This window comes from Lissotriton vulgaris, chromosome 2_2, assembly GCF_964263255.1.
Source record: "Lissotriton vulgaris chromosome 2_2, aLisVul1.2, whole genome shotgun sequence".
Classification (NCBI taxonomy): domain Eukaryota; kingdom Metazoa; phylum Chordata; class Amphibia; order Caudata; family Salamandridae; genus Lissotriton; species Lissotriton vulgaris.
Window position 1 is genome coordinate 297,793,543 of NC_141688.1, and position 22,821 is coordinate 297,816,363.

Sequence of the window (22,821 nt, forward strand, 5' to 3'; positions counted from 1 at the left end):
AACATAATATAATCAGCTAGAAGAAGGGAAATAATGCAAGGACTGAGGGGCATATCAACAACAGCCAGTGATTCGCTAAGCGCGCTTAGCGCAACAATAATTATTGACGGCTATCGCTGAATTTTATCGCTTAGATAGCGCGCTATCAGCGACGCATATCTCCAAAGTGATAAAATTCCAAGCAATAGCTGCTAAATGTGCGATTATCGCTGGAAATCCAGCGATAATCGCACAGTCATAGGCGATAGCTTGATGATAGAGCAGGGCAGACTTAGTCATAATATCCACCTTCCATTGGACATAATGGCTAAGTCAGATTGAAAGCAGGCCTAAGGAAAGTATCGATAAGCGCGTTAAGCGTTACTTTTCTTATCGCTGTGCAGGTTAGTGTGCAGATTAATAATAGTTGAAATATCGCTTAGTGAATTGGCAATTTCTGTGTGTTACGCCCACTTTGCATCTCATTAGCGATGCAAAGCTGGGCGTTGAGGAAACGGGCGAAGAAGCATGAAAACACGCAATAGCGTGTCTTTTGTGATAGGGCGATAAAATTATCGCCACTTTTCACCCAAAAAACGGACGCTAAAGTGGTGATAATTTTATTGAGGGCCTTGTTGATATGCCCTTTAATCAGTAGATGAATCTCATCAGTGGATGTAGCCAGGATGCTATGAGTATATGAATGCTTGGATTCAATTGTGTGTCAGTCAGACTAAGGCATCAGTAATGTAAATGTACTGGAATTTATATAGCGCAAATCACAAAGCGGTTTCTAAGCTCTTGCTTAGGGAACCCGTCCTGGTATTCCCCTGTGGGATAACCCCGGCAGGGTATCTGCAAGGTGAAAGCCAGGCATCCAGCCGCGAGGGGCCGTTGTGGAGATTAAGCAAGCTATTGCCCAGAGTTGCAGCGTGTGAACCCGTGAATCGAGTAGGCACCGGAGCGGAGAATTGTCGAGTCCATGGACATTTTAGGACTCAAGACCCCGCCGAGCCGGGAATTGAACCCTGGTCCCAGGCTGACCTCTGCTTCCAGGTCTGCCTCCTCAAACCAGTGAGCCACACTTCTCCTTTATACTAGGATTTGTAATAGGATCCTATTAGGAAATATGTCCTGGTATCTTATCAGAAGATCAGCAAGGATCCTGTCAGTAGACTAATACTGAAACCATAGTCAGAAATGAATAGTAGGATCCTATTTACATACAAAGGCTGAAATCCAATTATTAGCAAATTCCAGGATCGATTGATTCTATGCCGGGAGATGAATGCTAGAATCTAATAAGGGAATAAATGTTGGGATACTCTCATGAACTGAATATTGAAAACGCACCAAGGATAGATGCTGGAATCAGTCAGGTGATAAATGCAGTAAGAGGTCATTATCTTATCAGCAGACTAGACTTACTTGGTATCCATCCAAAAGCCCTATCTAAAAGGTCATTATCTTCAACAAAGCATTCCTTATTTTTAAGTGCATCAAGAAAACAGCATCAGTCTGTCAGACATGCAGGGAAAGGGAAAATGCAAATTCTCGCTAATGGGCCCAAAGATTTTTAATGTACTGCCACTTTATATTAACAATAGACATAATCTGCTTACCTATAAGAAAGCCTTAAAATACTTTACTGGTATTCTTTTTTGCAGCGCTTACTTGTATATGATATTTTATATCATTTATTTAACAACCCTAGCAACTAAACACAATAATTAATTTCATAGGATGTGCTCTACAAGTAAACTGACAAAACAAATGTCCCATGATTGATTATATTGTTGGAAATTGATCTGGAATTACTAAAAAAGAAAATGTTATTGCCTAGGAGGAAAGGATATTGTGACTGGTATGAAATTTCAGAATCTATCTGCCGGAATGCACTCCTTACTGCACTGGTACAGGGTGTTGATTTTGGAAACATCCAGTTTGCTAAGCCCATCCCTCTGTCCGATGGGTACTTTAGGATCTGGCTTGGGGACCATGCTTGGCTTTCCAGGTTTGTTACTGAAAGCATACCTGTGGAAACAAAAAAATCACAGGTAAAGGCCACAATGTATGTGCCATTACAATTAATTATTCACCCAAACAACTATACAGCGAGTCCAGGTTTGACTACAGCGGGAGCAGGTGAGGGTAAAATATTTGGTGTTTGCTTAAAGCATTGCATGTCTAATGCTTTTACTGAACCAGACCCCCATGGATCCTGCCTAGCTCAGTCTAAAACTTCACAGTTCTCCCTTTCATGAGCCTCTAAGCCATTGGTGGCAGAACACGCTAACCTTAGCGCCCTCACTCACACGACTAGTAATAAAAAAGGGGGAGGCTCTGATCAGTAAGGCTGAGCCCAATAAAGTTAAACAACAAACGAAATGCCAATACTGATATATTCTTTTGAACCAAACTGTCTTGAATACAAAGACCACTTTACAATGCAACCAAGTGCTATTTAATAGCTGTTTATTGAGAAGCTTATTCTTTAAAAATTCATTTGAAATTTAGAAAAAAGTCACCATAAATTTATATATTGACAGTGGAAGTGGACACAAAACATAAACGAAATGTTCTTTAAAACTTCATTAATCCATACTCAAACGTTTCACAATCATACCAGACGCATACACTCAAAAAAATCAAAGACTAGTTTGGGTGGAAAAGAAAAGAAACCACCGAAAAGTAAAGGATCTGCCAACTCAAAATATCTACATCAAGGATGGTTTTAAAATACACCGTACACAGTTCTAATCAACACTATATTACATTCATAGTTAACTATAAGCAACAGGATTAGGTGTATTGTTGCCACAAGGGGAATTGCGAGAAAATTAATTGGCAAAAACACGGGCAACTTGGCAGACCCGATGGTCCACGCGTTTCGAATCTCTTCAAATTAAGAGATTCTCCTCAGGACCAAAAGCCAGTGTACAGCAGATACAGAATCATCAATTTTAGAGCCAGAGTGTATGTGTCTGGTGTGAGAAGTTGGCCTGGTATATAATGCTCACTAATTCTAGTGATCACTTTGTACCATGCCAAGCAACCCTTATGATGATGGTTATAATTCAACCTTGTAGACCAGTTATCCTAGTGGTAACGTGGACAAAGCAGTCTTAGGCTAAACTCTGAAAGGCATGTGAAGCCAGCTGTTATACCATACACAACCCCCTTGAGTACCAAATGAAAGGGACACCACACAGATATATATTGAAAATATATATTGATTTATTAACTATTAAAATCCCCTGGACTCTTTATGAGCACAGAAGCACAAGCGTTAAATCACAAGACAGTTTAAAATACACAAAAGTTGCACAATATGGATGAGCCCTAGGGGCCACCTAAACCATATACTAAGAAAGTGGTATAAGAGATACCAGGAGGAAAGTGAAGAGGCCTAGGGCCTTGGGAATCGCTGGAGCTATTCGAGACTGGCAATGACTAAGTCGGGAAAGGCCCACGGAACTCGGGTGCAGTGTTCAAAGTGCACGCACTTCGCAATACAAAGTCTATGGTGCGTAAAAAGCACAAAGTTAGAAAGTTAGGAACCTTCCGAGTGACCTACGGAGCTGAAACTTAAAACACAGGCCCTTGGGATGTGTACCAGTGCAGGAGCACCGGCGGAGCTGAGTTACCTCACCCACAGGAAGCGGGTGCACAGGGTCGAAGTTGTGTCGGGTTTCGTCACGCTGGTCGATGGTGCTTGGAGCTGAAGATGCTGCAGGCGGCTCGATGAGAAGAGTTCCGGTGGATCCAAGGGTGGATCTGAAGATGTGAAGACATGAAAGCAGAGGGGACAATGTTCAAAGTCACTAGCCAGTGACTACCGTGGAACCAGATTGGAACCAGGCGATGTCGGGTGCAAACAGGCGTTGTCGGGTAGCTTCTTTCTGCAGCCACGTGGATACCCGGGGTCGAGGACGTCCAGGAGTCGGTCACGAGCTGTCCCACGTAGGCTTCTCGCTGTTGGCGGTGTCGGCGACCTGATCGGAGCAAACAGGCCTTGGCAAATGCAAGCCACGCAGAAGTTGAAAGATGCTGTTCACTCGGACCAGCAAGGTCAGAGCAGGTGCTCCTTTTCACAGGAGCTTGGGTAGGTCTGGAGCAACCAGACCTGCTGTGTAAATCTTCGGGTTCGTCGCCAAGATGGCCGCTGACCACGTGGCTAGTGGCCGGGATGGCGCGTCGAGTGGCACAACGCAAAAGGGCCCCACGCAGATCGTGGAGATGCTGGAGGGCTGCACTTTGGTGCAAGGGCTGCTCGGTGGTGGGGGTTCTCAATCCCCAAAGCACAACGTCGAGGATGCCTCAGAAGCTGCGCAGTCAGCTTTTCGAGTGTCTTTCAAGAGGTCCGGTCCCACGTCACTCGGTGCCTCCACGGGTCCCTTCTTTGCAGGGACTGTGGATCGGGCTCTGAGAGGTCTGGGAGTCTGGTTCTTGTTGGGCTCTGGGCTCGGTCTCCGGCGGGAGGCGGCGGCAAAGCAGACGTCGAGTTGCTGGTTGGTACCTGTGTTCACAGGGTGGCCCCTCCTAGGCCACTAGGGAGATTCTCTTCAGTCTTCTGTGCAGCAGAATGTCGAAGTCCAGTCTTCTTCTTGTTTAAAGTTGATTTCAGGATGATCTGCTGTGCAATGGCACTGCTCCCTCTCTTATTCCAATCTGAGGGGTGGATCTCCTGCTAGGTCCCTCCCCTATGGGTGGGACCAGGAAGGGGGGTGGTTACACCCCCTCTCCTTTGTCCAGCTCCTCGCCAGGACTGGGGCTGGAAAGCCCCAGAACCGGTTTGGGCTGGCTTATGCACAGGGACACCTTGTGTGCCCCAGGCATGTCTCAATCTATTCAGCCCTGTCCTACCCAATACACAAAACCCTGTCTGGGGTGGTGCTCGCACCTCCCCAGGCAGGAAACCCTTTGTCCAGGCCCTCCTCGCTGGAAGGACTCCCAGCAGCAGGAGGTCAGACATGTGTCTGTGGTGGCAGCATCCATTTTGTGATGCTGAGGCTCTGGTTAACTTTAACCAGGGTTAAGGCTACACACATGTCGTGTCCCTCTAGAAGGGTGGAATGCTATCCCCGTCGACAGAACTGTCGAGGGGATAGTATTCCAATTCGTATGACACCTTACTCGACATGTTTTGATAAAGCCAAACCAAAGATAGCATATAACCGCGAGGATTATAATGCACTTAAGAGTATATGGTATGGCAATATCCCAGAACAGCTTAGGGAGTGGTTCCCGACAGCTGCAGACAGGCTCAGCTCATGCTAGAGCACCATCTCACATATTTCCAAGCACTCTGCCTCCAGGATTGATGAGGCCTTCCATAGGAGTGGCTGATAGGAACATATGTGTCCAGTTTAGGGTTAGGCACAGGCATACTGTACCTAAGCAAGAGGTGATTACACCAACTTACCCCAGCTGAGAGATCAGCCAGTTGTGTCAAATATGGAGGCCAGGCCAGGGGTGGCACAATACATGCTGCAGCCCCTGGTAGGCCTTGGCTACACCTATGCCCTGGGTACCTATGGTACACTGTTACAGGGGCCTATAAGGTGAACCAATTCCAATTGTTTTATGCACCTAAGGTACATGGAGTCCATTTTAAGGAGAGAGCAATCGGCCTGGGGCCCTGAGTAGCAGGATCCCAGGCCAACTAAGTCAAAAACCAGCTAAACACCAGGCAAAAAGTTTGGGGGTAACCATAGTCAGATATCCACCTTCCTACATAACCCCCCCCCAAACGAAAGGAGATAAGGCTATCCTTGACCAGGTAAGCCTATATTGCCTAAGTGGCCATATAAGGAAGTACCAGCTCTGGCTTGGTAACCCCCTGTTTCATGGTCCACTAAGCAATCCCTCACCCTAAGGGTATCTGAGGGTCTCCACCATAGGGAATCTCTACCTGTGGTGTGTCTTTGCAAAGTCAAAGGCTGGTGTTGAGATGGAGTACTGAAGTGAGTTTCCTCTGTAGGGCTCAGCTTCCTCCAATCACTCTCCACCATGTGTGCCTTTCTTTCTCTGACTGAGTTGCACTGTGCTCTCAGGGTCAACCTCTGGCTACCTAAAGCTGGAGGCTGGGTCCCTCTGTTTGGCTTACTGAAGGGACAGTTCAGGTTTGGGCCCTTAGGGTCCCAGGTTTGGCTGTGCCCAACATTATCCATCTGGGGGAGGTCCCTAACTACTTTTAAGGGGGATCCCTCAGGAGTTTTTAAAGTTTGCACCTCACTAGGGCTACTAGTTTCGGTGCCCCAAATCTGTGGATGGGGGTGCTTTATTTGACAGGGGGCCCTTTGGGTCTCACTGTCCTTCTTGTCCTCTGCAGCCCTGGGCTGAGTAAGGCAAGGTAGAGAGGGGCAGGTTACCTGCTCCAGACTGGGTCCCACCTGAGAAGGGTCCACTGCCATCAGAGGCTCTGTTAGGCCAGGCCTAACAACCTCTGGGACAGTTCCTTCATCAGGGGTAAGATCAGTTCCCTGAGGAGGCTGATCCTTTCCTAAAGTCTGGTGGGAGGGAGATTTCTCTTCCTCCTCAATGCTCTCTGTTTGGGTGGAGTGATCCATCATTTCAGGCTTCTCTACCCATGTATCAGTTTGAGTTTGGGCTGTGGCCATCACAGCCCCACCAACCTTTTCAGGAGGAGACTCAGTTTGGATATGGGCTGTTACTAGTACAGCCCTGCTACTCTTTCCAGGAGGGAAGTTATCTAAAGATGGGGCTGAGGTTTGCTCAGCCCTCCCAACCTTTTCAGGAAGGACATCTTGAATTGGGGCTGTAGCCATTACAGCCCCACTAACCTTTCCATGGAGATTTACCATTCTAGAATGGGTTTGCTGTTCAACCTCAGCCCAGGCTGAGATTTCCAAATCATTACCCAGTAGGCAATCTACAGGCAAGTTTGCTGACACTGCCACTCTCTTTGGGCCAGTGACACCTCCCCAGCTAAGATTGACTACTGCCATGGGATGATTGGTTTCTATGCCATCAATGTTTGTCACCTGATATCTGGCATCAGGTAAAAGTTGCCGTGAGGGGACTAGACATTCAGCCACCATGGTGATGCTAGCCCCTGTGTCTCTGAAGGCCTCCACTTTCAAGCCATTGATGAGGGGCTCCTGTCTATACTTGCTCAAAGTGTTTGGGCAAGCTGTGAAATTGGCAAACCCCATGCCAGTCTCATAGACAAGAGTATCTGAGTTAGGGGACCTGGATAGGCCAGAGTCCACCTGTCCTCCAAAAGTAAACCCACCCAAATTCTTGGGGGTGCTCCCACCACCTGGGGGACCACTGCTAACAGTGACAGGAGGTGTTGGAGCCTTACCTGGAGGTATATTCTCCTTATTGCCATTCTTTGGACAACAGCTATCTGTTTTGTAATGCCCCACCTGTTTACAGGTATGACAATAAGGCTTTTTCTGGGATGTAGAAGTGTCTTGGGACCCACCCCCATTCTTGGAGTTTTGGGGCCCTGGGGAAGTCTTTTCCTTACTTTTATCCCCACCCTTCTCTTGAGGCTTGGTAGTCTCTTTCTTTTGGTCACCACCCTGGTTCTTAGGCCTGATCCTGGTTCTGACCCATTTGTCTGCCCTCCTACCCAATTCTTGTGGGGAGGTCAGATCAGAGTCAACCAGGTGCTGATGTAGAAGCTGATTTTGACAATTACTTAAGATTTGCTCTCTCAAAATTAAATTATACAATCCTGTATAGTCAGTAACCTTACTTCCCAGCAACCAGCCCTCCAGAGCCTTAGTGGCACACTCAACAAATTCAGACCAGTCCTGAGTCTGTGTCTACTGGGTATCTCTGAACATTAACCTGTACTGTTCAGTGGTTAAGCCTAACCCATCAATCAGAGCACTCTTCAGGACCATGTAGTTTCTAGAATCCTCATCACTAACTGTGAGGAGTCTGTCTCTGCCTCTACCTTCAAAGGAGAGCCACAAGATTGCTGCCCACTGCTCCTGAGGGATCTGCTGTACCATGCAGGCTCTCTCAAGTGCAGTCATCCATTTGTGGATATCATCCCCAGCTTTGTAGGGGGGCACAATCTTACTCAGGTTTCTTGTATCAAAGGACCTGTCTTTATCCTTCTGGATATTGCTGCCACCAGTGGATCCTAATCCACTCTCTCTAGGCTGTCTTGCTCTAGCAAGTTTCTCTTGGGCCAGGGCAATCTCTAACTCTTGTCTCTGGACTCTCAATTCAGCCTCTCTAATTTGAGATTCTCTCAATTTGGCCTCATGTTCCCTTCTCTGAGGGCTAGTCATCCTTTTTCTGGAGTGACCATGAGAACCTCTAGAAGCATGGGAGTTGTCAGAGTCACCTGAGTGAGTCCTTCTCCTCCTAGGCTTCTGGTTAAGTCCACCTGGGGGTCTGAATGGGTTGTTACCTGATTCATTCCCAAGTAAGCTTAAGTTAGCCTGGTTCAGTCTGCTGACCAGCACCTGACTATTTCTGTCATTATCTGACTCACTGCTTTCCACCTCCTCCTCTTCCTCTTCCTCTTCCTCTTCCTCTTCATCTACCTGAGGAGCTCCAGTGGTGGAGGCTTCCTCATCTACCAGGATAATAGGGACAGGGGTGTCTACAGTGTCATCCTCTGAAGGATGGCCTCCTTCAGCATTCCCTGTGGGGTTTGCTTTAGAGGGCTTTAGAGTCTCAGACTGGTCTAAGAGCTCTCTTAGGTGGTCTGTAGTAGGGGAAGGCCCTGTCTTCAGACCCCTTAAGACACAAAGCTGTCTTAATTCCTTAAAGGAAAAAATAGCAAATTTGGATGGTGCCCTTGGAGGGTCACTCTCAACAGGAGTAAGTCCACTGGACCCCTCTGCTCCAGACATTGCTCTAGTGTGGGTGGATGTGTTGCAATCTACCTACACTGGTGTTTACCTACTAAACCTATCTAGTAGTTGTAGCTAGGGTGTGCTACTCCCTTTGCTCTACAACAACTAAGTTCAGTAGAACTTAAGTATACTAGTCTTGTTTTATATGTACCTAGCAGGTACCTGTATGATCTTTCAAATGATAATCTCAAAGATTGTAATGGTAAAACAACAGCAAGCTCAGATCCCAATCCGCTGCTCACCAATGTGAGAAGTTGGCCTGGTATATAATGCTCACTAATTCTAGTGATCACTTTGTACCATGCCAAGCAACCCTTATGATGATGGTTATAATTCAACCTTGTAGACCAGTTATCCTAGTGGTAACGTGGACAAAGCAGTCTTAGGCTAAACTCTGAAAGGCATGTGAAGCCAGCTGTTATACCATACACAACCCCCTTGAGTACCAAATGAAAGGGACACCACACAGATATATATTGAAAATATATATTGATTTATTAACTATTAAAATCCCCTGGACTCTTTATGAGCACAGAAGCACAAGCGTTAAATCACAAGACAGTTTAAAATACACAAAAGTTGCACAATATGGATGAGCCCTAGGGGCCACCTAAACCATATACTAAGAAAGTGGTATAAGAGATACCAGGAGGAAAGTGAAGAGGCCTAGGGCCTTGGGAATCGCTGGAGCTATTCGAGACTGGCAATGACTAAGTCGGGAAAGGCCCACGGGACTCGGGTGCAGTGTTCAAAGTGCACGCACTTCGCAATACAAAGTCTATGGTGCGTAAAAAGCACAAAGTTAGAAAGTTAGGAACCTTCCGAGTGACCTACGGAGCTGAAACTTAAAACACAGGCCCTTGGGATGTGTACCAGTGCAGGAGCACCGGCGGAGCTGAGTTACCTCACCCACAGGAAGCGGGTGCACAGGGTCGAAGTTGTGTCGGGTTTCGTCACGCTGGTCGATGGTGCTTGGAGCTGAAGATGCTGCAGGCGGCTCGATGAGAAGAGTTCCGGTGGATCCAAGGGTGGATCTGAAGATGTGAAGACCTGAAAGCAGAGGGGACAATGTTCAAAGTCACTAGCCAGTGACTACCGTGGAACCAGATTGGAACCAGGCGATGTCGGGTGCAAACAGGCGTTGTCGGGTAGCTTCTTTCTGCAGCCACGTGGATACCCGGGGTCGAGGACGTCCAGGAGTCGGTCACGAGCTGTCCCACGTAGGCTTCTCGCTGTTGGCGGTATCGGCGACCTGATCGGAGCAAACAGGCCTTGGCAAATGCAAGCCACGCAGAAGTTGAAAGATGCTGTTCACTCGGACCAGCAAGGTCAGAGCGGGTGCTCCTTTTCACAGGAGCTTGGGTAGGTCTGGAGCAACCAGACCTGCTGTGTAAATCTTCGGGTTCGTCGCCAAGATGGCCGCTGACCACGTGGCTAGTGGCCGGGATGGCGCGTCGAGTGGCACAACGCAAAAGGGCCCCACGCAGATCGTGGAGATGCTGGAGGGCTGCTCTTTGGTGCAAGGGCTGCTCGGTGATGGGGGTTCTCAATCCCCAAAGCACAACGTCGAGGATGCCTCAGAAGCTGCGCAGTCAGCTTTTTGAGTGTCTTTCAAGAGGTCCGGTCCCACGTCACTCGGTGCCTCCACGGGTCCCTTCTTTGCAGGGACTGTGGATCGGGCTCTGAGAGGTCTGGGAGTCTGGTTCTTGTTGGGCTCTGGGCTCGGTCTCCGGCGGGAGGCGGCGGCAAAGCAGACGTCGAGTTGCTGGTTGGTACCTGTGTTCACAGGGTGGCCCCTCCTAGGCCACTAGGGAGATTCTCTTCAGTCTTCTGTGCAGCAGAATGTCGAAGTACAGTCTTCTTCTTGTTTAAAGTTGATTTCAGGATGATCTGCTGTGCAATGGCACTGCTCCCTCTCTTATTCCAATCTGAGGGGTGGATCTCCTGCTAGGTCCCTCCCCTATGGGTGGGACCAGGAAGGGGGGTGGTTACACCCCCTCTCCTTTGTCCAGCTCCTCGCCAGGACTGGGGCTGGAAAGCCCCAGAACCGGTTTGGGCTGGCTTATGCACAGGGACACCTTGTGTGCCCCAGGCATGTCTCAATCTATTCAGCCCTGTCCTACCCAATACACAAAACCCTGTCTGGGGTGGTGCTCGCACCTCCCCAGGCAGGAAACCCTTTGTCCAGGCCCTCCTCGCTGGAAGGACTCCCAGCAGCAGGAGGTCAGACATGTGTCTGTGGTGGCAGCATCCATTTTGTGATGCTGAGGCTCTGGTTAACTTTAACCGGGGTTAAGGCTACACACATGTCGTGTCCCTCTAGAAGGGTGGAATGCTATCCCCGTCGACAGAACTGTCGAGGGGATAGTATTCCAATTCGTATGACACCTTACTCGACATGTTTTGATAAAGCCAAACCAAAGATAGCATATAACCGCGAGGATTATAATGCACTTAAGAGTATATGGTATGGCAATATCCCAGAACAGCTTAGGGAGTGGTTCCCGACAGCTGCAGACAGGCTCAGCTCATGCTAGAGCACCATCTCACATATTTCCAAGCACTCTGCCTCCAGGATTGATGAGGCCTTCCATAGGAGTGGCTGATAGGAACATATGTGTCCAGTTTAGGGTTAGGCACAGGCATACTGTACCTAAGCAAGAGGTGATTACACCAACTTACCCCAGCTGAGAGATCAGCCAGTTGTGTCAAATATGGAGGCCAGGCCAGGGGTGGCACAATACATGCTGCAGCCCCTGGTAGGCCTTGGCTACACCTATGCCCTGGGTACCTATGGTACACTGTTACAGGGGCCTATAAGGTGAACCAATTCCAATTGTTTTATGCACCTAAGGTACATGGAGTCCATTTTAAGGAGAGAGCAATCGGCCTGGGGCCCTGAGTAGCAGGATCCCAGGCCAACTAAGTCAAAAACCAGCTAAACACCAGGCAAAAAGTTTGGGGGTAACCATAGTCAGATATCCACCTTCCTACATCTGGTATGATTGTGAAATGTTTGAGTATGGACGAATGAAGTTTTGAAGAACATTTCGTTTATGTTTTGTGTCCACTTCCACTGTCAATCCTTTACTTTTCGGTGGTTTATTTTCTTTTCCACCCAAACTAGTCTTTGATATTTTTGAGTCACATACAGATCATCAATCCTAACCATTCATGTTCACCAACACAGCCATCATTTAATATCCCCGCTTCACATACAGAACGTTAGTCTTGACAAATCATGGTCACCAACAAAGCCCTCATTCCGTACCCCTTTTCACATACAGAGCGTCAATCCTGACCAATCATTTTCACCGACACAGCCATGCTGGCACCACTCTTCCTCATCCATGGACCTTCCACTCTGTGGGAACATGTTCATTAACACAGCCATGAGTCTACAGTCCTTTCTCACATTTATCACCTATGGCCCATCCAAATTCTTGCATTCATTTCTCTTCCCCCTAACAAGCACAGCCACCATTCTGGTGCTTTTCTTCACATGTAGAGATTCCAATATGTACCAAGCTCTGATCCCTGTATTCACTCCACCTCCAAAGTTGAAATAAACATCACCAATCTTATTGCTGATTAAAGAGATCCCATCAGCATGTGATCAGAATAACCAGGTGTGATTAGGGTTTGATGGACAAAGGATGAAGGGGGTGGAGGAGGACATTAAGAATGCCATCCCGACGGTACTCCATCTGCCAAATTTAAAATTGACCTCAGCTCAGCAGTCCTCTCTACACAATTAAAGGAACCATCATCACTGCAGTTCCTTTCAATTACTAGATATTTTCACCCAGGTTGTGGGAATAGTTGTTATTTTCTTCCAGTCGCACACTTCTAGGTTTTTCCTGGCGGTGATGGACAGGAAACAAATTAAGGTATCACCCCATTCCCCCTAAATAGGGCTGGAATTGTAATGTCATACCTCAGATGGCCACTGCTTCATACACTATCAGAGGAAGAATTCCATCAGTAGAGGCAACAGGGGCTAAGTTGACAAAACACTTAGGGTCCACCCATCTCAAAATGAAGCTGGCGTCCTAGGCTTTGGTGAACACAGTAGTATGTCATGTTTGCAACAGAGTACTGTCTGACAAAACCTAAATTAGGGTCACTGTCTATATATTAAAGCCTTAAATGAGAGTTGTAAACAGAAAATAACTCTTCATTGGGGACTTACCTCCCATAATGCATCACCGAGGCGTAGTCGTACTCCAGGCCAAGGTTGTTGGTGTTCTCTTGGTAAAAGTTGAGGAGGTCTTCTGTTAAAATGAACAGACAGTAAAGATGAGATAGTGACGACTTAGCCTGATAGGGCAAAATCAATGAAGAGAAGTTCCCAGCTTACTAGGGGGCTGTGCTGCTTCTGCCATATCTGGGATTAAAAATAATCTACTGGAACAGAATTTTAAATCTCAATTTCAGCACAAGATCGAAAAGCACGTGATTTGAGGAAAATCACTTAATCGCATCAGCATGTGAAATTAAATTGTGTAATTCTAAATTTAAATCCCTAGCGAGGTTCACACTAAATAACGCCAATGTTTACATACATCCGCAGTGACCTATTCCTAGGACATCCCCGCGCCGCACGGCCACCAGCTGTAGCGTGTGCTTCCCGCCTGCCGCTGCCCTCAGCCTTGCTGATCCTTCCTGACCACGCCCCCGCCATCGCTCGGTGTTGTCCCCAGCTTGTACTGTTTTTGTTTTCTGTATTTAAGTCGATCTCCTTGTTATTTAGCCCTTTGCCTGTTTATTTTTTTGTGCCCCCCTGTGCAGTTTCCCCTGCAGTGCCCCCTGCGCCCACCCGCCCCGCTCCCCGCTTCCCGCCGCCGTCAGTGCGGACACGCCCCCTTTCCTTCTGTGCCCTCCCCACTCCCGCCTCACAGCTGATCCTCCCTCCCTCGCACTTCGCCATAAATGGCGGCTGTGCGCACGCGCAGTGTTGACGCGCAGCGGGTGCGCCGATTGTGCGCCAAAGGCGCGCCAAAGGCAAGCCCGTCTGCGCCCGTCCGCGCCTGGACCGCGCCCAGCGCCAGGACCCCTGGTCCCCACCGCCAATGCAAGACTCCACGACGGACCAACGACGCCGCCACTCTCAACGCACTCAATGCCGGCCGGAACCCTGCCTGCTACCGAGCCACCCCGAGACGCACCAACGGACCCTTCGCCTGCAAAGCTTGCCACTTCACCTGCTACCGGACCTGCACCGCCCCCGCCGACTCCAACACTAACAGCAACCACCTGAAGTGCATCCTGCTGAACACCCGCTCCATCCACAGGCACGCCGTGGAACTCTGGGACCTGCTCGACGCAACTGCACCGGACATCGCCTTCCTCACCGAAACCTGGATGAACGCCTCCTCAGCGCCCGACATCGCCACAGCCATCCCGGATGGATACAAGATCACCCGAAAGGACCGCGTCAACCAGACTGGAGGAGGCATCGCCATCGTACACAAGAACACCATCCGCATCTCGACTAACTCCGACAAAACCTTCTCCGCCGCCGAGCACCTGCACTTCCAGATACACACCGACCCCAAAACCACCCTCCGAGGCACCCTCATCTACAGACCACCGGGACCACGCACGCTGTTCAGCGAAGACATCACAGACTTCATCAGCCCGCACGCCCTTCCCTCCGCCGACTACTTCCTCCTAGGGGACCTCAACTTTCACCTGGAGAACAACAACAACAGACCACGCACCCTACCACCGAACCAACGCCCGCCACCACCAACCTCTGCAACTGGACCATGATCAGCACCGAAGACACCACCCGCACGATGAGCTCCATCCACTCAGGATCACCAACCTACCCATGTCCACACCATGTCTTCAATTAAGCCGCCGCCATCATCGCACCCCACCTCAGAGACACCATCAACTCCTCCTTCCACACCGCCACCTTCCCAGAGAGCTGGAAGCATGCCGAGCTGACCGCCCTCCTGAAGAAACCAACGGCGGACCCCACCGCCCTCAAGAACTACCGTCCCATCTCGCTCCTTCCTTTTCCGGCCAAAGTCATCGAGAAGACCGTCAACAAACAGCTTGCCGCCTTCCTCGAGACAAACGGATCCCTCGACCACTCGCAGTCCGGATTTCGGGCCAACCACAGCACCGAGACTGCCCTGATCGCAGCCACCGACGACATCAGAACCCTGATCGACAACGGGGAAACGGCGGCCCTCATCCTCCTGGACCTCTCTGCAGCGTTCGACATGGTCTGCCACCGAACCCTAGCAAAGCGCCTCAGCAACATCGGAATCCGAGAGAAAGCTCTGGAATGGATCATCTCGTTCCTCACCGGAAGAACTCAGAGAGTCCGCCTCCCTCCGTTCAGATCCGACGCCACAGAAGTCATCTGCGGCGTACCACAAGGATCTTCTCTCAGCCTGACCCTCTTCAACGTCTACATGAGCGCCATCGCACGCCAACACCACCGCAACATCATCTCCTACGCCGACAACACCCAGCTAATCCTCTCCCTCACCAACGATCCCACCACCGCCAGAGCCAACCTACACGAAGGGATGAAAGACGTCGCCGACTGGATGAGGAACAGCCGCCTTAAACTGAACTCAGACAAGACGGAAGTCCTCATCCTGGGATCATCGCCCTCCGCCTGGGACGACTCCTGGTGGCCCCCGGCCCTGGGCACCGCCCCCAAACCAACGGACCACGCACGCAACCTGGGCTTCATCCTGGATTCCTCCCTCTCGATGACCAGACAAGTCAACGCCGTCTCCTCATCTGTTTCAACACCCTGCGCATGCTCCGCAAAATATTCAGATGGATCCCCACTGAAACCAGGAAGACCGTCACCCAAGCACTCGTCACCAGCCGACTGGACTACGGGAACGCCCTCTACGCCGGAACCACAGCCAAACTCCAGAGAAGACTACAACGCATCCAGAACGCCTCCGCACGACTCATCCTGGACATCCCGCGACACAGCCATATCACCGGACACCTAAGAGAACTGCACTGGCTCCCTGTCAGCAAGAGAATCATGTTCAGACTCCTCACCCACGCACACAAGGCTCAACACGACCTGGGCCCCAAGTACCTCAACGACCGCATGACCTTCTACACGCCCACGCTCCTGCTACGATCAACCAGCCACACACTCGCCACCGTACCACGCATCCGCAGAGCCACTGTCGGAGGAAGATCCTTCTCCTACCTGGCAGCCAAGACTTGGAACTCCCTCCCCATTCACCTTCGACGTACCCAAGACCATTTCTCCTTCAGGAAGTAACTCAAGACCTGGCTGTTCGAGCAGTGACACACCCCTCTCCCCCAGCGCCTTGAGACCCTCCCGGGTGAGTAGCGCGCTATATAAATGCCGTGATTGATTGATTAATTGATTGAGTGATGTACTGGAGTTTCCGCCAATTTTAAATATAACTCACTGTTGTCTTTTTGAAGGGAAAATCATCATGTTTTTTCCTTATGAAAACTTCTTTGCCTCATAAAGTGATCTAACCATCTTGATGATCTTCAGGGTGTGTTCTTCACCCATCAGATTGCATTGACATTATAGGTATATAGTGCTTACTACCCCTTACAAGGCCCTGAAGCATGTGATGCCAGAGAGCACACTGCTCCGGGCACTCAAGGTTTAGGATTAGTCTTGTGCTCTCAATAAAACTCTTTCATGCACTTACTCCAGTGTCTTAGAGGAAGGGGAAATTAGTAGGAGTTAGTGGTGATTATTTGGGTAGTGGATCAAGTATTTTTGTTCTAATAGATGATTTGTGGGATTAATACATGAAAGAGAAGATTAGGTATTAGTTTGCAGCAAGGACCTTCAAAGCAAAGGTGATTTATTTGATAATTTGGAATGAAATTAGGACATTAGCAGTAATATAATAATAAAGATTAAGGCAAACATGCCTCTGACTTAAAATAGGCTGTGCTCAGAGAGAGGAGACATGCCGAGTATGAAAAATAAGGAGACAGGCATTCGAATAAAAGGGAGAGGGGAGTTTTTCATGGAGAGGTTTGGGGCTAATGAGGAGGATTTTTGAGATACGTACAATCAGGGAATGAACAAACTGAAGAAACACCATTATTTGTATGTGAGATAGTGGAGTGAGAAAGAGCGATGCTCAAGCTGCTATACATCTCATCAGTGACCAGATGAAAAACACATGCTTTGTGTCAGGTTTATGTTGCTTTTCTAATGCAAGCTCAATGCAAAGTGTTCAACAATTGGCTTGTAAACCAAAGTTGCTTAAAGTAATGCATAGTTGCTCTATGCACTGCCTTGCATTACTTTGTATCATTGGCGGCTCCCCCATAAAGGCAGAGGAGCGTAGCCCCGCTGCTCCGCAGTAGGAAACATAAAATGATAATAACTCATGTCATATATCTTTTTAAGTTTCCTTCTGCTGCGGCAGCTCTCTGGGTGAGTCGGGGCTGCTCCGAAAACAGAGGAGCAGGGGAGGAGTGGTTTGCCCACTCTTAAACGCCCAATGTCTGTTTGGTCAGCCCTCTCAGGCCACCCAAAACGCACATGCGCTTATCCCATATTCTCCATGCAGGCCGCATTACACCCTGCATGGGGAACATGCCCCCCTTCAGCCTCCGGCTGAGCACCGATAAACTGCACTCAGAGCAATCACAATGCAGCATTGCAGTCTTGTGATTGGCTATGGGGAGCGTGGGAGCTGGCTTCCTGCTTCCTGTATCCTGCTGCAAGACAGAGCAGGGGGATGCCGTCAACCCCATACCCTTGCCTGCCCCCCACCACCGAGTCCAATAGCAGCAACTACTGCTTTGTATCAAAGGGGAATTCGATGGGTTGTGCATGGGCATTCCTATGAAACCACCCACAGGTGTAGACATAAATCCCTATCTACAAAATTTGTAAACAGGGATTTGGGACAAAATCCTGTGCTTCCTCAAGAGAAGTGTTTTTTCTTCTTTGCATCTGTGCTGCATTGTATACCTCAAAAGCAAAGTGAGAAAGGTCTCATAGAGTACATTTTGTAAATAAACGAACCGTTTTTGGCATAAATAGTATTCTTCAGACAACGCAGACACTCTAGCCCTACAGTGAAGAGACTCTGCATTGGTGCACTTCTGCCTAAAGTCTGCCACCAGCACTGGGGGAGAGCAGAGCAGCACCACATCTTAGTATTGCATTCCTACAATGCAGCACATCAAATTAACTTGCTGCACTCATTGTGTGACGTCTGTGTAAATCTGGGCCGTCACTGTGAAGCAGGGAGCTGTAGTTGGCAGTCACTGATCATCAATATCGACATCAGGTCATGGGCATTTTAAATACGGGTCACAATTTATCCTGTGCCAGGAGTTTTTATGTAGGCAAGCAACAATGGTTTCAAATGAAGAATTTCTCCAATTAATGCCCTCAGCAGTGGTAACTTTTGTGAAAAGGACACCAGCCTGTGACAGTAACAAATATTGATCACTCTAACCAAGGGTCGGATTGGTAGAAAGGGTATGTTGGTGGGTATTTGGTACAAAAACCTAAGCTGAACAAATCCGGGATCCAATTCATTGCCAAGGTGAGCCCATCAGGAATCTTAGCCGTACTCAGTTTTACTTCTCAGTAGTAAGTGGAGCCCAAGAGGTGTCACTGACCAGGAGCAATGTTCTCTGTCATGATGGTCAAATAGTTGTCGCGGTCGCTGCGGGTATGCTCGTGGTAGAAGCCCAGGACGTGGTTCAACTCATGTTGAATGACTCCTTTCCGCAAACATTCTCCTGAGAGAGATAGCCGCTGACGTCCCCCTGTCTTCCCGGTGTACGACCAGCACCTAGGCGAGAAGATTTACCAGTGAGACCCATAAATCATTGCAATAGCACCTTCAGAGAAAGAATAATACAATCTTACCCCATACAAGGCATCGACCTGTGCGTTTCCTCTCCGACTGTTGTTATATGCAAGGGAGGAGGGATTATAGGATAGTGACAATGTGCAGTTTAGGTTGTGACAAAAGCCCTTTGAATGCAAAGGAAAGCTGTGTCATCCTGAACCAGTCTGACTCATTTCTGGCCTTTCCTGTAACAGTGTTTGTCCCAATGGACTCCATATCTGGGACTATTTTCTGCATGGGAACCCATATCTACCAGCTGTTTAAGGGTAAATCTGTTCAGTCTCTCATAAATAGGATCCATACTCCAACGCTGTCAGTATTCCAGTTGTGTGTGGCATGTTACCTGTGTATTGTGCAGCTAAGAAAGCATATACATTGAGAGTGGTGTCTTAAAATGATGTGTCCCTTCAGGATGTCTTTATCGTTTGTAGACTTTTTTCTGCCTCTGGAATATTGTCAAGGAGACCTCATGGATCTATAGGTGGTTAGACTCAACATTCCTGTCCAGCAAAAGGACCCAAGATCCGCTCCTGCCCTGTGTTGTGATGGGCATGGCTGTGATATGCCCGGTGTTTGACTGGACAGATCTCTATCTGTCCAGTCAAACACCGGGCATATCACAGCCATGCTCATATCCTGTAGCACTTTGAGAATTATAGACACCACCATAATTAAAGAGTTCCTGGCTGAAGCAGAGAACAGCACAACATCCCCCAGAAGTATAACCCTATGCATAGGCTACAACATTACTGATGTACTAGAAGAATGCTTGGATATTGCTTGAGGTTGTATTTTGGCCATCTTCTGTGTTTTAGGTGCTCTCTATGTTAACTCATTTGCTTTCTCTTGTGTAATACAATGCACAAAGAACAATCAAAATGATCAAATAGTCTTTACTAGACTTTTACTTATTCATGTGCAATAACTTTTATCGTACTGGGAGATTCAAACCCTCCACAACCTCCTGGAGCAAGCCTCAGCTACTCATCCTTGCTGCTCTTAAGCAGTCACAAGTACAACAGGAGTAACTTATTATTAGACACTGTTTGCCTTCCAACCTCCTGTTTTTGCTGCCCAAAGCATTCTGCGCTCTTTACCAATGCTAACCAGTGCTAACGTGTTTTTGGTCTTTTCCTAAGTTGTGGTAACATCGGCCAATCGATAGTTGGCATATTTAATTTAATTTACTTATAAATCTCAAGTAATGTGTACTAAATGTGCTCATAGCCTGTAAGTGGAATGCTTCTGTGTGTGCAGGTATAACATGCCAAGTCGATCTGGCAAGTAAAACCTCTTGCCAGGCCAAAATCTAGTTTTTTAATACCTATAAGTCACCACTAAGATAGACCCTGAAAAGCCCAGAGGGCAGGGTGCAATGTATTTTAAAGCAGGATATATGCTTTTAGGTTTTTAATGTCCAATTCTTACATTTGTTTTCCACTACTGCAAGGCCTATATCTCCCATTGGAAAACATTGGGATTACCTTATTCCATTCTATAAACGTCATTTCGAAATGGGAAGATATGACAGGATCGAGTTTGGTGTCTCTGGAATCCTAATTTAAAAAGCTAATTTATGGTACAGTGGGATTTTACTATCCTAAAAATGACCCTTTAGGACAGTATGAATTTTCTTGCCTTAGCCATTTGGGGCCTGTAGCCTGTCTCTTTGCTCATGTTTGAGTTGGGCGACAGCCAGGCTTTGTATATTTCATCCAGGCTGGAACACACAATGGGAGTTTAGGTGTGACCTGATGGGCCATCCTGACAAGATGGTATGGAGGAGCTGGGCACAGTCTCACTTACACTAGAATAGGCTGTGTCTTGTACGCCCACTAAGGGCTGCATACGCCCTCTGTTGTAAGTCTCGAGGCAGGGCAGGAAGGAAGGGAATCTGCACACCTCAAAGGCATCTCTTCAAAGGTACTACTGTATATGAGAACTGGTCCTCAGACACCACAACCACAGTGCACTTCTAGACCTGTGGATACTCTTCCAAGAAGAAGAACTGCTGAAAGAACTGCCACTTTGCTCGACTGCCACTCTGCTAGACTACTACTTTTCTGTGTTGACCTGCTGCGACATGCCTATTTGCTTGGGTGAGAAGGACTGGACCTGCTTCTATGGACTCCGAACCCTAGTTGCCAGGCATCATTATCAGTGTCTATAGGCTTCCAATAACCTAGCATCTGCACCTGGACTCTGCCATCTGTGAATCTACCTTGCCAAGTGGACTCTTGGAGGTGGTGCCACTCCAGTCTTTGGACCCTTAGACATTGGCCTAATGTGCTTACCAGCAGAACCTATGCATCTGCTCTGCTGAGCGGCATATCCTCTGACAAACCGACTCATCTCCATGGCTGAACAGCACATACTCAAGCATAACCAAAGCATCGCTGCTGTTGAATGGATTGAACCCAACCCAGAAGGTCGGCAGTGCCCTTTGCATTTTTGGAACCGACGCATACCTGATGGCACATTGCATCTCCGCCCAGGTCCACACATCCTTTATCCACAGCAGCTCAATGACGACAACAGCCTCTGCCTTGCAGCGTTGGAACTCATCAGAACTGACACATTGCCCCAGCTGAACACCACATCCTCAACACCCAGACTATGCATTGCAAGCCCCTGTCTTTGGGGCCCTTGACAACGATGCAAGAACCTTGAACAGCATCTTGGAGCTGACACATCACTTTGACTGTGCTGCGCTACTCGTCTCAGATCCATGTAAAGCTCTGCAACCAGGATTTAAGATACTTTAATCAGCATATCTAACTTGGTGCCTGTAGCCGACCCGTGCTCCATCACGGTTGGCCTGAAATTGTGACGTCCTCTTGGTTAAGCATGACAAGTTATCTCTTGCTGGATTTTGTGCTTTTTGGGGCTATCTTTTGCTTAATCTTTCAAATTCAATATTCTCTATTGTTCTAAACCTTGTGTGGGATCTTTTAGTGTTATCTTTTCACTGTTTTTACTGTTGATGTGTTGCACAAATACTTTAAACATCACCTTGAAGTTAAGCCTGACTGGTCTGTGCCTCGCAATCAGAAGGCACATGTGGCACAGTAAGCACTGACTGCCCCATAAACCTTCTGAAAATGTTAACAGTTTATTGAAAACAACTCTGTACTGGGGTGAATGTATGACATTGTTCTACATTCTATCCATCAACTGTTCTTTTTGCATTTGTCACCCCGAGTGGGATGGGTATGCTCAGACGTGAGTCCCATGCTATCCACACCACTGGAGTCAAGCTATCCTAGCTGATGACGGCTGATAGCCAGTAACCGGTCCTAGGATGCTTGATTCCGGTCCAGGAAAGACATGGCTAGGCAGTTCGAGCTGGACTGTTCCCATGAGGCACAGGGCCAAGGCTGATTTGCATATGGCCATGTCTGAACTGGGGTGGTGTGGAGTGCAAAAAAATGATGGATTTATGCCCAGATCTCTGTACTGGGGTGAATGTATCACATTGTTCTGCATTTTGTCCATAAACTGTTGTTTTTGCATTTGTCACCCCGAGTGGGATGGGTATGCTCAGACGTGAGTCCCATGCTCTCAACACCACTGGAGTCAAGCTATCCTGGCTGAAAACGGCTGATAGCCGGAAACCGGTCCTAGGATGCTTGATTCCGGTCCAGGAAAGACATGGCTTGGCAGTTTGGTTATGTAGAACCATGTGTGAGTGGGTCAGCAGCTTGAATTGGCAACTCTTCTGTACGGGGAGCAAGTGGAGTTGCCTGAGGTGGGGTGGAATCTCTGACAAAATATTGATTACAAAAATATCGTCATGCTATCTCTAACAAGGTAAGTACAAACATATAGAAAAAAAAATATCGATGTCAGAAATGTTGTTATTAAAAAAATATCGTATTTTTAAATTTAAAAATTATGTAATATAAATAAAATAATACTTATAAATGTAATAAACATAGTTAAAAGTATGTTATATTTAAAATGAATAAATAATACATAATTTAATTTTTTAAATTAATAATATAAATATAATACATAGTACATACTTCCTTGATACTAACTTTTAAAAATAATTTTAATAACTTACAAATAAATAAAAATATTATAAATTACAAATAAATATACACACATAAAATAATAACACAAAT

The 22,821-nt window shown here is 47.7% G+C and overlaps 1 protein-coding gene across 1 annotated transcript in view; it reads right to left on the bottom strand.

The window, feature by feature from the left end:
• The window catches only part of LOC147729336 (embryonic protein UVS.2-like), an 88,012-nt gene that overhangs the window by 28,099 nt on the left and 37,092 nt on the right, over positions 1-22,821 (bottom strand). Inside the window, exons 6-8 of the mRNA XM_086959622.1 lie at positions 18,459-18,634; positions 13,021-13,102; positions 1,886-2,013 (exon numbers count right to left, since the gene is read on the bottom strand). Coding sequence (XP_086815748.1) covers positions 1,886-2,013; positions 13,021-13,102; positions 18,459-18,634 — 386 coding nt within the window. The remainder of the gene's footprint in view (positions 1-1,885; positions 2,014-13,020; positions 13,103-18,458; positions 18,635-22,821) is intronic.